The sequence below is a fragment of the Podarcis pityusensis genome, assembly GCF_964106645.2.
Source record: "Podarcis pityusensis genome assembly, chromosome: 5".
NCBI classification, from domain to species: domain Eukaryota; kingdom Metazoa; phylum Chordata; class Lepidosauria; order Squamata; family Lacertidae; genus Podarcis; species Podarcis pityusensis.
In genome coordinates, this window is record NC_138032.1 from 89,972,509 (window position 1) to 89,988,702 (window position 16,194).

General features: G+C 43.4%; 1 protein-coding gene across 1 annotated transcript in view; it reads left to right on the top strand.

The window, feature by feature from the left end:
- Positions 1 to 16,194, top strand: part of ERCC6 (ERCC excision repair 6, chromatin remodeling factor) — a 50,025-nt gene extending 33,831 nt beyond the window's left edge. Inside the window, exons 12-21 of the mRNA XM_081005414.1 lie at positions 259 to 354; positions 2,080 to 2,298; positions 3,893 to 4,003; positions 5,023 to 5,142; positions 5,733 to 5,827; positions 8,295 to 8,440; positions 8,525 to 9,202; positions 11,029 to 11,197; positions 13,084 to 13,162; positions 14,225 to 16,194. Of these exons, the coding sequence (XP_080861540.1) occupies positions 259 to 354; positions 2,080 to 2,298; positions 3,893 to 4,003; positions 5,023 to 5,142; positions 5,733 to 5,827; positions 8,295 to 8,440; positions 8,525 to 9,202; positions 11,029 to 11,197; positions 13,084 to 13,162; positions 14,225 to 14,659 (2,148 nt within the window). The 3' untranslated portion in view covers positions 14,660 to 16,194. The remainder of the gene's footprint in view (positions 1 to 258; positions 355 to 2,079; positions 2,299 to 3,892; positions 4,004 to 5,022; positions 5,143 to 5,732; positions 5,828 to 8,294; positions 8,441 to 8,524; positions 9,203 to 11,028; positions 11,198 to 13,083; positions 13,163 to 14,224) is intronic.

The following is a 16,194-nucleotide window of genomic DNA, read 5'->3' on the forward strand; positions in this document are numbered from 1 at the left end:
AGAATTAAGTAAGATTTCCCCTTGAGGACCAAGGGTGAGGAAATTCTATGTTGTGGCTGTGACTCGTGACTTTTAACAGATGATGAGCCCAGGGGCTGGGAAAGTCTCCACAGAGATGCTAATCCCTGCGATAAAAGCAAAACCTATGCCAGTTCATAGATCGTGAGCTCCTTGGGGAAAGATCTGTATTTTTCATTCATGTTAAGTATAGCTCCATACTTTCTACATGTAATAATGTCTGCAGTGTCTCTTTTTTAGGTACTGTTTTGCCGTTTGACAGATGAGCAGCACCAAGTATACAAAACGTTTATTGATTCCAAAGAGGTTTATCAGATTCTCAATGGAGACATGCAGGTCAGTGCAAAGAAAGGAATTGGCATGCCGGATAGCACGAAAGGAATAAGTTCATCTTTTCCATTTGCTGTCAAACAGCTTAGCAGAGCACTAGCAGAGGGTTAGTTAGTAGGCATGAGAAGTTAACAGAACTGACAACATAGCATATTTACCTTTATAGTTTTCAAAGAAGTCCTTTAAATTCAGGCTGGCCAACGTCTTCAGTCTAAGGAGCTGCATTTTCATATACCATATTTTTTGCACCATAACACTCACTTTTTTTCTCCTAGAAAGTAAGGGGAAATGTCTGTGCGTGTTATGGAGGGAATGCCTACGGGTGGCATGCCTACGGATTTTCCTCCTCTAAAAACTACGTGCGTGTTATGGTCGGGTGCGTGTTATAGAGCGAAAAATACGGTAGTTCATATGTCTCAGTGAAAACAAGCACTGTAGGAAGAGAAGCAGAGGAGTGGTGGTGGAATTGAAAGAGGGAATTCTGCAGCCAGTACCTTTGGCAGTGAATAACTTACTTGGCATGATAATTATAGTAGTTTTATTGAGGGAGAAATAAACGTCTCTCGTAGGCCTGGGAGATGTATCAGTGCATTGCCTGAAACCGGTTTAAGGTTAAAATTGTGAGAGCGATTTCAGAATTTCCAATCCGGCAATGTATCGCAAGTCCCTGCTTCTGCCAGCAGCGTTGCGCACTTCAATAGGCCACCTGATGTTGCCCACTCGCCCTCTGCGGCACAGCTACCAGCCTTGGGAGCGGTGCTTGCCTGCCAGCCTGCCAGCACCTTCGTATCTTTTTCTGGCTGTGCGAGCACTGGCAGGCTGCCTCCTCCCTCCCTCCTTTTTTTAATATACATATATATATAAAATTTTATTAGTTTTTTTTAAAACATATCATTTTCAACAGTAATTAAACATACTTTTACATCTTATTCAATTTTTTGACTTCCATCAATCCTGTCTGAAAATTTTCCAATCTAATCTCTCTGTATGCATTTCTTATCTTCCCTATTACATTTCAAACTCATAACCAATATCTCTATCTTTTTCTACTTTGTAACACTTCGTATATTTCTCCTTACAAAACTTCTTGTAGTCCTACTAGTGTAATATGTTGATTACAATTGCTCTTCAAATAATTCATATACTTCTTCCAATCTTCTGTAAATCTCTGGTCCCGCAGGTTTCGAATCCTTCCTGTCATTTTGTCCAATTCTGCATAGTCCATTAATTTCGTCTGCCATTCTTCTTTCGTCGGAATTTCTTCTTGCTTCCATTTCGCCTCCTCCCTCCTTGCACCAAGCAGAATGGTGGCTCCCGGTAGCCACTTCTTAAGCAGCAAGCGGCTGTCGTCAGGACGAGCCACAGCTGGCGGTTCCAGGGAGATGGGCAGCTCCGCAGTGCCATGCCATGTGTTACTCAGGCTTATAGGCTCCGCCCCGGGCAGCACTGCCTGCCCAGGCTCACCAGGAAGAAGCAGAAGTTGCGCACAGTGACACCAATCGTCTGCGTGGCCAGCAGCTGCCTTTTCCCTCCCCACTTTCTTTCCTCCTCCCAGATACCATAATATACTGCAAAGTTTAGCTGGTGATATGTTACGATATAAGAGCCCTAGTCTCTTGTTGAAAACCTTCTTCCAGTGGCTGCTTGCTTTCATTCTGATCTGTTATGCTGGCTTAAATGTGGAAGGACCTGAACATGCAGAGAATAAACATTTGGCTGTCCTCCGTGTAGATTTTTTCCGGATTGGTGGCCCTGAGAAAGATCTGCAACCACCCAGACCTCTTTTCCGGTGGTCCTAAAATTTTGAAGGGTGTCCCTGATGAAGAATTGAAGGAAGAAGACCATTTTGGATTCTGGAAGCGTTCCGGGAAAATGATAGTTGTAGAGTCTCTGCTGAAAATATGGCACAAGCAAGGCCACAGAGTACTTCTCTTTACTCAGTCTCGGCAGGTAAGTCACGCTTTGCATCTTCTCTGTCTCAAGTCCACAGCTGTGACCTGACGCTGCACGCTAGAAAGTTGCCTGCAGAATCCTCCCAGAAAGCAATGTTTTAAAGCCAAGGGGCAAGGTTCTGTGTAGTTCTGATCGACATGCCTGGGGAATATGCACATGCATTTTTCTTTATATTTTCAAATAAATACATGATAACAATACAGTGGTACCTCGGTTTACAAACTTAGTCTGTTCCGAAAGTCCGTTCTTAAACCAAAGCTGTTCTTAAACCAAGGCGTGCTTTCCCTAATGAGGCCTTCCATTTGTAAACCGAGGTAAAGTTCACTAACCAGAACACTACTTCCGGTTTTGCGGAGTTCGTATACTGAATAGTTCGTAAACAGGGCTGTTCTTAAACCGAGGTGTGATTGGCGCTGTGGTCTAAACCACAGAGCCTAGGGCTTGCCGATCAGAAGGTCGGCGGTTCGAATCCCCGCAACGGGGTGAGCTTCCATTGTTCGGTCCCTGCTCCTGCCAACCTAGCAGTTCGAAAGCACGTCAAAGTGCAAGTAGCTAAATAGGTACTGCTCCAGCGGGAAGGTAAATGGTGTTCTGGTTCACCAGAAGCAGCTTAGCCATGCTGGCCACATGACCTGGAAGCTGCGGACAAACACCAGCTCCCTCGGCCAATAAAGCGAGATGAGCGCCGCAACCCCAGAGTCATCTGCGACTGAACTTAACGGTCAGGGGTCCTTTGCCTCTGTATTGAGAAAAATAAAAATAACAGGGTACAATTTAGCAAGATACGTAGTAGATAAATAGATGCAAATTTCCAACATATAACCACCTAAAGAATTCAAATAGAAATGCATATGCCAATTGCTTCCAATACATAAAATATTTCACAATCTTCTCAACAATGTGTGTGGATTTACATTTTCTTGCACTTCTTACACCTGTTTTCAATGATGAAAACTAGATTTTTCAACAAAGAGATAAGATTGCCTTGCTTTTATGACTCTGTTGATCAGTTTTACCATTCCAGTGTTGGAGTCCTTCTCCCTCCCCCCCCCCCCAAATTATAACAGATAGTTGCTCATGCCACTGTCAATATATATTGAACAATTTCCCTGACATCCGGTAGCACCAAGCCTTTAATATACCTAAATAAGATAGCTATTAATTGGATTAACTGGAATTTTTAAAAAAATTAGGAGTAAAAGTGAATCTTCCATTTTTAAGTCCATAGATAATAAATAAAATCAGGTTTTGGTACTTTAGTAAGAGCATTCCCTACTCTAATTTCAGTTGCACATACCAACTTTGGTTAGACCTGAATTTTAATTTGTGGCTGAAAAATGTCCTACTCAGAACCTGCTGTGAATTTATTAGGCATGAGTAGGCAGAAACAATTTCTGTACGAGAGAAGTGTTTAAATGTATTTTTCTGTTTTTATATTGTAAACCACCTTGTGATCTTCGGACGAGTGGCAGTATAGACATTTAATAAGTCATCATCATCATGATTTCTGCCATTAGTTTTATGCTGTACAGTGACTGTTTTGATTTTGTTTTCCTGCTCAGCATAAATCTTTCCCCCCTCAATTTTTCAGATGCTGCACATTCTCGAAGCGTTTCTAAAGCAGAGAAGCTATTCCTATCTCAAGATGGATGGCACCACAACAGTGGCATCAAGGCAACCCCTTATTACAAGATTTAATGAGGTAAGAAACTCTGGATCAGCCAGGTGGTCTCTGATCTTCATTGGAGAAGCATGGAATTTAGCATTCAGTTTGGTAAGGGTTAACAAGAAGAGCAAGACTCAGATGAAAAGACTTGTTGGAAACTTCTGGAACTACACACAGGTGCAACATTCCCAACATATTTTGAATGAGGGATTACTCAAAATAATAAAACATTTACCAGATTCCGATAATAACTATTATTGTTATTGCTGCTGTTGTTGTTGCTGCTGCTACATAACGGGAAAGGATGAGATTCGAAGATGCACCAATATTTAAAATTAAAGTTACAGTGGTACCTTGGTTCTCAAACAGCTTAGTTGTCGAACAAATCGGCTCCCAAACACTGCAAACCCAGAAGTGTTCCAGTTTGCGAACATTTTGCAGTAGCCAAGCATCCGACGCGGCTTCCAATTGAGTGCAGGAAGCTCCTGCAGCCAATCGGATGCTGCGCCTTGGTTTGCAAACAGTTTCGGGAGTCAGACGGACTCCCGGAACGGATTAAGTTTGAGAACTACGGTACCACTGTACTGTGATTATTATTTATCACTTCCATAGCTCCTAAATAGTTTTTAAAACTGCATAAATTACCCACCCACCCTTTGAATTTCAAGCCTGGCAGGGTTTAAATTTATTTTCACAGTTCAGACGGAACAATGAATAAAGGTTTTCCTTCAACCTATTCTGTTCACTTCTAATGGTTGCCATGTCACAACAATTATTTGATCAGCTTATAATAATTCTTAGCACTTGAAGTTTGCAGATGTTTGGCTTTGCTCCTTCCAACGCACATGCAAATAACTATGTTTGTTATATGTGAATCACAGGCATAAGTTAGTTTTAGCTTTATTTTAGTGGAAGTTGTTCCCAAGTAAAAACGTTTAGGATTTTACAGCCTTGGGCAGCCAAGAAGCACGTTCACCGCATCCATAGGCTGGAAAGACCTGCAAACGCATTTTAAAACTTTTCCTAAATGTACCTTGTGGTGTATGTATTTACAGGACGAATCCTTATTTGTATTCCTACTTACCACTCGAGTCGGTGGGCTTGGTATTAACTTGACGGGTGCAGACAGAGTGATTATTTATGACCCCGACTGGAATCCCAGCACAGACACTCAGGTAGGTTTCATGGAAAAGAATATTAAATCTGAGATGTACAGTTCAACATCTGCTTTGAGCCAGGATGTCTTAACTTTGACCATTCAGAAGCATGCAAGGCTCAGGATGTTTAACTGCTGTGGCTTTCCAGTCTGCACATCCATGTTGAAGATGTTTTTAGCCAAATGTGCTTAGAACCACTCACATCTCTTCCTTTAGAAAACGTAGCTGTGGGAATCCTGGTCTAGTTTTTAATCACAGTGCGGATGGAGCAGGATTTAATCCTCTCCCCCTGAACTATTTTCATGCCAAAAATTGGCTCTGTTACATGCTCTTCTTAGCACTTGAACTTTGCAGATGTTTGGCCTTGCTCCTTCGAGCAAGTTACATGCTATTTAGAAGGTTTGGGGTAGGAAGGCAGCAAAGCGGGAAGGATGAACACACCTTCCTCTGCAGTATTGATCTGAATTTGGGGTCACATGTCTGCTTCTTTTTCTAAAGGCAGCAATGTGGCTGCTTTTAAGCACATTAGTTAAGGTTTTTAATTAGGTCTGGCTCCCGGAATTTTGTGTCTGAAAATGCCATTTGCAAAACACTTCTTTGTATTCTAGGCTCGCGAACGTGCTTGGAGAATAGGCCAAATGAGAGAAGTAACCGTGTACAGACTTCTTACTGCTGGTACTATCGAAGAAAAGATTTACCACAGGTGAGTGGCACACTCGCATTGACTTGCTAGTGTTTCACCAGGTGCAGCTCTGAAGAACAGCATTTATTTGTATTTTGCCATTTTTCCCCCCTGCTGTGAAACTTAAAGCGGTATACAAAGGGTTCTCAGGCAGCCTCCCATCCAGGCACTAACCAGGCTCAAACCTGCTTAGCTTCAGCCGTTTTGCTGCATCGTGTGCTTTTTCAGCCCATGCCGACAACATGTGCAACACGACAACGTGTGCAAGGAGAAATTCCAGCCCTGGATGGGAGGGCTGGGGGAAAGGGGTATGTCCTGGCTTGTGTGTCACCATTTGTGCTAAGCAAGGAGCTCAGTGGCAGGACAGGGGCTACTTGGAAGTGCATGCTGCTTGTGTATATCTTAGTGAATGCAGCTACTTCTTGTTGTTTAGTCGTTTAGTTGTGTCCGACTCTTCGTGACCCCATGGACCAGAGCACGCCAGGCACTTCCACTGCCTCCCACAGTTTAGTCAAACTCATGCTGGTAGCTTCGAGAACACTGTCCAACCATCTCGTCCTCTGTCGTCCCCTTCTCCTTGTGCCCTCCATCTTTCCCAACATCAGGGTCTTTTCCAGGGAGTCTTCTCTTCTCATGAGGTGGCCAAAGTCTTGGAGCCTCAGCCTCAGGATCTGTCCTTCCAGTGAGCACTCAGGGCTGATTTCCTTCAGAATGGATAGGTTTGATCTTTTTGCAATCCATGGGACTCTCAAGAGTCTCCTCCAGCAGCACCATAATTCAAAAGCATCAATTCTTTGGCGATCAGCCTTCTTTATGGTCCAGCTCTCACTTCCATACATCACTACTGGGAAAACCATAGTTTTAACTATACAGACCTTTGTCGGCAAGGTGATGTCTCTGCTTTTTAAGATGCTGTCTAGGTTTGTCATTGCTTTCCTCCCAAGAAACAGGCATCTTTTAATTTCATGGCTGCTGTCACCATGCAGCTACTACATAGCTAAAAAATGTTCAGTTTGGGGGCTGAACACAAAGCACATCACACACAAAGGAAGGTCTTTGGAGACATGGGAAAGAGAAAAGGTGTTCTTTCTTTCTTTCTTTCTTTCTTTCTTTCCTTCCTTCCTTCCTTCCTTCCTTCCTTCCTTCCTTCCTTCAAAACCACCCCACCCTATCCCAGAACGGATCAACACTTTAAAGGCTGGCAGTATAGCGTAACAAAAGTTTGCATGCCCTGGTTCTGTAAATACTGACACAAACCTGTATCCGTGGATCTAGCTTCTTCCATCCGACACGCCTTAGGAAGCTTTTTCTGACAGTAGAGAATAACATTTGGTAGCCACTTCCAGTAGGGCGGGAGCTGCTTGTGCCTGAAATAAGGCATTAGACATCCTGAGCAAAACAATGGTTCAGTAACTGGGAATCTGCTGTAAGTTTGTATGGAGCATAGATCACTTCCAAGCCAGAATTAGGGACCTATCTCAAACCGTAATATCTGCGAATTATGCTCAGTAACAACCATAGTTTGTAAATAGAAATATCTAAATAGAATTATCATGAACCTGGAAGCTGAGGAGGAGCCGTATTGCTGTTGTTGGCATCCCTCAGTGGAGTGCACCTCCAGGGGTGAAGTCAAACTGCTACGTTAGCAGTATGGAGGTCCTGGGCTGCCCAGATGACAGGACCCCTCTCTTGGCCTCACTGATGTGGTGTAAAGAAAAGAAAAGCAATACGTTCTGCAGCATATTCCTGGTGTCCTATCCATGGTTTGGCTGTGACATCTAAGTCAGGCCAGTGCACAGCCACAGCTTGTAGGTTTGACACAGGTGACATAGGTTCAAGTCCCGAAGAAGTTGTTTTTATTCTAACCAGCCTCTAAGCTTTTAAGATCATCACACTTGCCCTCTGTAGGCTGGTTCTTTTATTATGAGATGCTGGGATGCAAATGTACCAGAAAAATGTTGGCTCTGTATCAGGAAGCCCCTGAAGCAGGTACTATGTGGGTGACTAGTGTGAATTTAGTGTTAAAAGTTATCATTGATAGGCTTAATGACGAGCATAGTTCCCCTCAGTTCCATATTCTCACTCCCCTCGAGTTTTTCTTTTAATATTACCATCTGTCTTGCCTTCAGGAACTGAAGCAACTTTTATTATAGCTTGTTGGACCCTCTGCCAAAGTTCTTACTGGATTTAGCTTTCTTTCCCCCTTCCTCCTCTTTTATGGGGATTTCCTTTTTGTTTGTATTTTCTGCTGTGGATAAACAGTGTCTCGTGGGATATATCTTTGGTGTGTCATGAGATTAAGTGCAGTAAACTCATTTGGTTAGCAGTTTGTGGATTGCTTAAAAATTACCAAAACAACTCGGAGAATCCGTGTGAAGCATGCTGCACTGTGTAATTTTTCCCTGGGGTAAAATTTGCATTGTTAAGTTTAGTGCTTTGAACAGAAAGCTATGCATATCTTAACACAAAATTCTGTGCTTTTTTCCAGACAAATCTTCAAACAGTTTCTAACGAATAGAGTGTTGAAAGATCCGAAGCAGAGGCGCTTCTTCAAATCGAACGACCTCTATGAACTCTTTACGTTGAGCAGCCCAGATGGGGCACAAGGGACCGAAACCAGCGCTATATTTGCAGGTATGTCTGATGAGGAATTGTAGCATCTGCACAACAAAACATGGGATAGCAACAGCCAGTGATTTTCTGTGTAATTTGTTTCAGGCACTGGCTCTGATGTTCCAACACCCAAATGGCAGTTAAAGCGTAAAGCTGTGAACTTACCTGGTGCTTCTAAGCGACGGCACCGCCTTGCAGGGCGTACATCGCCCACAAGCACCAGGCTTCCAGATTCCTTCTCGGAAAGACAGCATGTAAGTTCACCTACTACAGCAGCAGAACCAGATGAAACAGTCAAGTGCAGCACAGAAGAGTCTCCTCGGATTTGCAGTCCTCCCAAAAGCGATGCTCGGATGACGGCAGCTGCTCCTACAGATCCATTGAGCGGAGTGGAAGAGAAACCTTTAGGATCAGGTGATGAGGGAGCGCAGTTGGAGAAGAAAGAAGCGCCCGAGAACATGGCATGTTTCAATTCCTTTCCCGTTGGTGATACAAGCGTATTTGTTGAAAGTCGGCATGATCTCGTACATGAGAAAAATAGCCATTGCCAGGCGCAGGATGGGAATGAGGAACCGGAGAATAATTGCAGCAAGCACACCTCAAAAACGAAACATCACAAGCACAGGCCACGGAAGCGGGAACGTTCTCGGGATGCCAGATTTGAGGGTCAGCGGATTCCTCACCTTGTGAAGCAGAGAAAGTACCGAAAGGAGGACAGCGAGGAAGGGAAGCATCCCAAGAAAGTCGAGGATTATGTTTTGGAGAAGCTTTTCAAAAAATCAGGTAACTCTCTCCTTGTGCAGTATTTAGCCTGGCGCAAGCCCAGAAGGCCCATTGCGGATGGCAGCGTGTGCCACCTCTGCTAAAACATCTGCACTGCCAGATGTTACCAGCGAGGTTCGAGGTTCTTGTATTAATAGACAAAGCCCTGAACAACGTGGACCCAGGATACTTTAAGAACCCCCTGAGATTAGAAGTCACCCCAGAACTGGCCCTACTAAACATCTTCCAAGACAATAATGCCCACTCACAACACAAAGAACTCATAACCCACCTACTTTCAGCATCCAGAATCATCATAGCCAGACACTGGAACGACCTGTCAGGAGTAAGCATAGACCAATGGTATCAAATAGTATGGGAAACAGCCTTATTAGAAAAACTAACCAACAAACTGAAACTGACATGGGGACAAATAGAAGAAGGCGCCTTCACCCTAGTATGGTTACCCTTTATCACATACACAGCCCAACAAGACAACAAGAACCCGCCAACAGCATACAAATCAATCTGGCTAACCTGATCCAAACACACTCACACACAAAAACAAATTCCACTACAGCCAATCAACACTACCTCTCAGATATTAATTATCTGTTAATTAGATGCTTTGGATCAAGGCTGGCGTGGTAATTACTAGGATGTTATTTCATCTACCCTCTCTTACATATTTATCACCCCATGACAAATAGTCTAGGTAGAAATCATTTGGTAATATTTGGGGAGTTTCAGGGACCTTCCATGCTAGGCTAGGGTCATTGAGCAAAAGTTTTTCTTCCCGTAAAAGAGATACGGGAAATCTTCAGCAAAGTTGTTTAGTTGTTGTACTTATCTCTTCTGTTTTGTTAATCGTGGTATTGTAGAGTGCTAATCTTTAGCACTTAGAGCTGTTGTTTTAGATTGAAAAATGTCTCAAGGATTACTGTAAGCTTAGTCCTGTGGCTGCACCAGAAAGAAATTCCTGGGAGTGCACAGAAGGGGCAAAGTATATTTCTAAGTGGGCTAAAGAGAGAAATTGCAGCATATATTAATGACAGAGGTTCAGAAATGGGGGGCAAATGGTGGGGCAAGAGCTCCTTGTTTGTTTGTTTTCCCCCCAAAAAAATTTATTAGTTTTCACAATATTATAAACAAACAAACACACAAGACAAACATAAATCATAGCCTTATTGAAAATTACACTTATTGACTTTGTTAGGTGACTTCCTCGCTTCCCCTTGATTGAATTTCATTGCATGTCCTTTTAACGGTTTTCCAAATCCCAATTCTTATGAAATTTAACTTAAACATTTACATCTTTAAATCTTCACCTTATGCAGTTAAACATATTAATTCATCACTTAACATAAATAAAATCCTAAGCCAATTAAGTATCTGCAAGCTATTTTCAGTTAATTTAACTTAAGAAATTTAACTAGATAATCATTAAATTTATTCCACTCTTCCTGATACTCCTCCTCCTTCTGGTCGCGGACTCTTCTGGTTAGGTCGGCTAGCTCTGAAAAATCCATCATCTTCATCTGCCATTCTTCTATTGTTGGTAATTCTTTGGTTTTCCACTTTTTATCTAACAAAATATGAGCAGCAGTTGTAGCATACAAAAATAATTTAACATCTTTCTTGGGCAATTCCAAACCTGTTATTCCAAGAAGAAAGGCCTATTATAAATGTATATTTCAACATTTTTTTCAATTCATTATAAATCGTTTCCCTTGTTTGGGGGCTTGCTCCCTGCCCCCCTGGCACCACCTATGCCTAAGCCCCTCCATTGGTCTTGCAAAATGTGCTTTCTCTTTTTTAAAGCAAGCCATGTTCCTCCTTTCTCCCAGGAATACACAGTGTAATGAAGCACGATGCCATTATGGAAGCCTCCAGTCCGGATTACGTGCTGGTGGAAGCAGAAGCCAATCGTGTTGCTCAGGATGCACTCAGAGTGCTGAAGATCTCTCGGCAGCGATACCAGGGAGCCACTTCTGCTGGTTTTCCAGCAAGAACAAAGTAATGTCTATGGCGCCACTTTCAGATTCATTGACTTTTACTCGTTTGTATATTTGAAGTACATGGGATGTGGGTGGCGCTGTGGGTTAAACCACAGAGCCTAGGACTTGCCGATCAGAAGGTCAGCGGTTCGAATCCCCGCGACGGGGTGAGCTCCCGTTGCTCGGTCCCAGCTCCTGCCAACCTAGCAGTTCGAAAGCACGTCAAAGTTCAAGTAGATAAATAGGTACCGGTTTGGCGGGAAGGTAAACGGCGTTTCCGTGCGCTGCTCTGGTTCGCCAGAAGCGGCTTAGTCCTGCTGGCCACATGACCCGGAAGCTGTACGCCGGCTCCCTCGGCCAATAAAGCAAGATGAGCGCCGCAACCCCAGAATTGGTCACGACTGGACCTAATGGTCAGGGGTCCCTTTACCTTTATCTTTATATTTGAAGTACAGTCGCATCTTGGAAGCCGAACACCTTGGGAGTCAAACATTTTGGCTCCCAAACGCCGCAAACCCGGAAGTGAGTGTTCCGGTTTGCGAACATTCTTTGGAAGCCAAATGTCTGACGCAGCTTCCGATTGCATGCAGGAAGCTCCTGCAGTCAACTGGAAGCTGCGCCTTGGTTGTCGAATGTTTTCAGAAGTCAAACTGACTTCCGGAACGGATTCCGTTCGACAGCCAAGATACGACTGTATACTTCCGGTACCATTACACCAAGAGGAGAAAGGTAAATGGGCGATCAAATTTTAAACTCATTTTACTGCCTGGATTCTCTGCTTCAGCCCTCATAATCTCCCACAGAGCAGCATGGAGCTGGGCTTGTGCCTAAGAGGAACAGTTGCAAGGTGCTCTGAAGCTGTCCTGAGCTGAGCTGTTTTGCAGCCTATTTGATAATAATAATAATAGGGACGTGGGTGGCGCTGTGGGTTAAACCACAGAGCCTAGGATTTGCCGATCAGAAGGTCGGCGGTTCGAATCCCTGCGACAGGGTGAGCTCCCGTTGCTCGGTCCCTGCTCCTGCCAACCTAGCAGTTCGAAAACACGTCAAAGTGCAAGCAGATAAATAGGTACTGCTCTGGCGGGAAGGTAAACTGTGTTTCCGTGCGCTGCTCTGGTTTGCCAGAAGCGACTTAGTCATGCTGGCCACATGACCCGGAAGCTGTACTCCGGCTCCCTTGGCCAATGAAGCGAGATGAGCGCCGCAACCCCAGAGTCGGCCACGACTGGACCTAATGGTCAAGGGTCCCTTTACCTTTACGTAATAATAATACCCCACCCATCTGTCTAGGTTGCCCCAGCCACTCCTGGCAGCTTATAGCATATATTAAAACATAAAATCAAACATTAAAAACTTCCCGAAACAGGGCTGCCTTCAGATGTCTTCTAAAAGTTGTATAGTTCTTTATCTCCTTTTCATCTGGAGGGAGGGCGTATCACAGGGAGGCTGCCACTGCCGAGTTGGCCCTCTGCCTGGTTCCTTGTAACTTCACTTCTTGCAATGAGGGGAACAGCAGAAGACCCTCGGGAGGAGGACCTGAGTGTCCAGGTTTAGCGATGGGGGTGGAGACGCTCCTTCAGGTATACTGAGCTCTTTGTCTGGCTGAAATGTGTCCTTGAGCTAGGATAATGCCTCTTGATTGTCGGGTTGTGTGTGGAAAGATGCCTATAGGTTTGTGGAAACCTCTGGCCTTCACATGGCTGGAATGTAACCTAGTGTACAAAGTAAAAGTCACATCTTCCAGCTGTATTCACTTTTGCCTCTGGCTTCACCCACCATGAGCATGCGGTCCCCAGAACGTTATTCGCAGGTGGAAAAAGGTCTCTGCATTCCCTTGCAGTTATCTATCTTATCACAGGTATACATTTGCAAAGAAATTGTGTGCAATTCTTTGGTATGTTTCAGAAGCAGATTTGGTCAGAAGAGGAACCCAACCTTGGTGACAGAGTCTATCTCCTCCCCATCTCCAGGAAAGAAATGCAAGGTATTTCATAAGCACTTCATATGACAAGCCTACAACATGATTCCACAGCTTGAAAGCTCCCAGCAGAGATCATCATTTGCATGTTGACTGGTCAATCTATCTGAGTTAAACTTAAAAACAGGAGCATTATTCCTTCCTTGCAGTTGTGCAGCTGGAGCTGAGATTGAGACAAGTAAAAATGCAGTTTTATGTCAAACTAAGTGCAAAAGAAGCCATGCCTGTGTTATATAATCCATTGAAGCTATCAAAATGTAGACAAATATCACCCTTTGCAAAGTGATTGCCACTTTAATGTGATGTCGTTTGATATATTTGTCAGTGTTCAGTGCTAACACTTGCGCTAACAAAACAAATCTGTTACTGTTCAATTTAAAAAAACCATAGCTTTCCAGTGAAGCACAGAATATGTAATTTGATATTCCAGAGAGATGATAAAATATGCTACAAATAATTATTATAAATTACATTCATTATACAGCAATGTAATGATGTGTACATGTACACGCGCGTACACACACAAACAATTTCTGTGTATATATGGAAATAATAAGGAAATTAGAATTGTGTGTTTTCAAATCACAATTGGCTGGATCCAGATTAGCCATTGTGCAGACAGAAGGCACCATAAGTGTTCAAACTTGTACAAATGAAAAGCTACCCAAAACCTTCTCACAAAAGCATCTTGTGTGTCTGTAATTTCAACCGGTTCCCATTGCATTGGCAAATTATCATCACCTCCTTTGCCGTTTTGAAAATGCTTTCCTAAATATATATTTTGTCTAGATTTTTGATAGGTCCAATATGACTTGAATTGATAGTGTAAAACAGGGCTGGTGTGACACTGGCCTTTCCGCTACTTGATCACTAAGCTATAAAGCCACAGAGATTTTGTGACCAAGGAAAGATGAACCTGTAAACTTCTGGGCTCACACTTCCTTGGCAGTTCGCCATCTACAGAAGATTTTTGTTGTTCTTCTTGCTATAAACTGCTGTTTTTCACAAGGGGACGAGGTTCTGTGTATATGAGAGCTTCCTTCAGTATTTTCCCATTTCTGTTTGCAGGATCTAGAGAAAAGGAGAGAAGAGAATAAAAGCAGAAATATTTCTCCCGCTCACTTTGATGGAAGGGTGGAAGCAGGAGAGTCTTCTTCAAACGCTATGGACTCATCATCTCTGCTAGCTAAAATGAGGGAAAGAAACCATCTGACTGTACCCCAGACAGCTGACAGTCAAACGGAGGAGAATCTTCCCCAGGTAGCAGCTGCACCCTCTGTAGCTACAGAACATCAGGAGTTACTAATGGACGTCCGGAACTTCTTGGCTTTCCAGGCCCGGGTGCCTGGTCAAGCCAGCACTCAGGAAATACTGCAGGAGTTTGAATCAAAACTGACTGTGGAACAGTCCTCGGTCTTTCGAGAGCTCCTGAGAAACCTCTGCACTTTTTATAGGAGGCCAAGCGGGGAAGGACTCTGGAACTTAAAACCAGAGTTTACCTGACATATTATTGCTGGGTGTATGCTGTCCATCCGACGCTTTTTGCAGTCAGCTTTTAAAGTGATGCTGTGCTCATCCTATGTAGTGAGCTGGTTGGTGCCTGGTGCTCTGCTTTCAATACCTTTATATACTGTTTCACACACGAAATGCCGTCTACCTCGAAAGGCATCACTAGCAGCCCAGTGGTTTTTTTGCAAAAGAACACGACTGGGACTCAAAATACTTGATTTATAACTGGATTTCCATTCCGCTTTCTGATAACCTACGCCATAAAAATCAGAAAGCACAAGCTGTTGGTCCGAATGTGTATTGCACGTGATGACATCTTAGGTGGGTACCAGGTGCGTAATCACAGTGATGAACAATGTTAAGAATAATTGCATTTGATCCTGAGATATATATGCACTGTATACTCTTCGGAAGTGATCTGTATATGATAACTTCTTCTACTGCCAGATTTTAACTGGTCTAGATCTGGGACTCAGCATCCTATTTGGGTGTTAGCAATGATGGAGGGGCAGGTCTCCCTCTATATCAGAAGTTCTCACACACTCGGTTAGGGGTTTCTTGGTGTTATTCAGTGTGGTGTAGTGGTTAAGAGCGGTAGTCTCGTAATCTGGGGAACCGGGTTCGTGTCTCCGCTCCTCCACATGCAGCTGCTGGGTGACCTTGGGCCAGTCACACTTCTTTGAAGTCTCTCAGCCCCACTCACCTCACAGAGTGTTTGTTGTGGGGGAGGAATGGAAAGGAGAATGTTAGCCGCTTTGAGACTCCTTAAAGGGAGTGAAAGGCGGGATATCAAATCCAAACTCTTCTTCTTATTATTATTCATTCGACTGCCTATCTTGCTGCAGTGACTGGAAGCCATAGGCTTGGCTAGAGAAAAGTCATGATTCTCTCTTTGGTTACTAAATGAATATGATTGAGACAAGCTTGTACAGGGTGCCTCATCCAATGCCACCTTTTTCTTTTGGGGGGGTATGGTTTTATTGGGAACTTGCGCATTTCTTACTCCACGAGTTATGGGCAGATGATAATAAGTGCAACCTGAAGCACAGTACGCCAGAAAAAGATTTTTTAAAAGTTTAGTGATTTATTGTTTGCCCTGCAATAAGGCAACCTTAGTAACTGACGGTCTTCATCAATTCCTTTGAGTAAAGAATGGACATGATTCCTGGTGTTGGTAGCAATGCGTGTGGTCGGTCTGATGTTATTACTCTCTCAGTTGCGGAATTCCGGCAATAAGAGAAATAAACCACGGAAGATCCTGAGACAAGAACATGGACAATTCATTTTGTTGGGATTTTTGTGCTTAGCGGTACTCCGTTGATTGAGATATGTCAACACTGGCTTTTGTATGCAGAAAAACAAAATATCAAAAATATTTTGTGTGCCAAAAATATCAAGATCTACCATATACTCCACTAACACTGAAGCAGTTGGTAACAATAAGCACTTCTACAGTCATGTAGCTCTTTAGTTACAACTTGTGATAAAATAAGTTGCACCTACAACAAATAAATCTACTTTATAAGTCA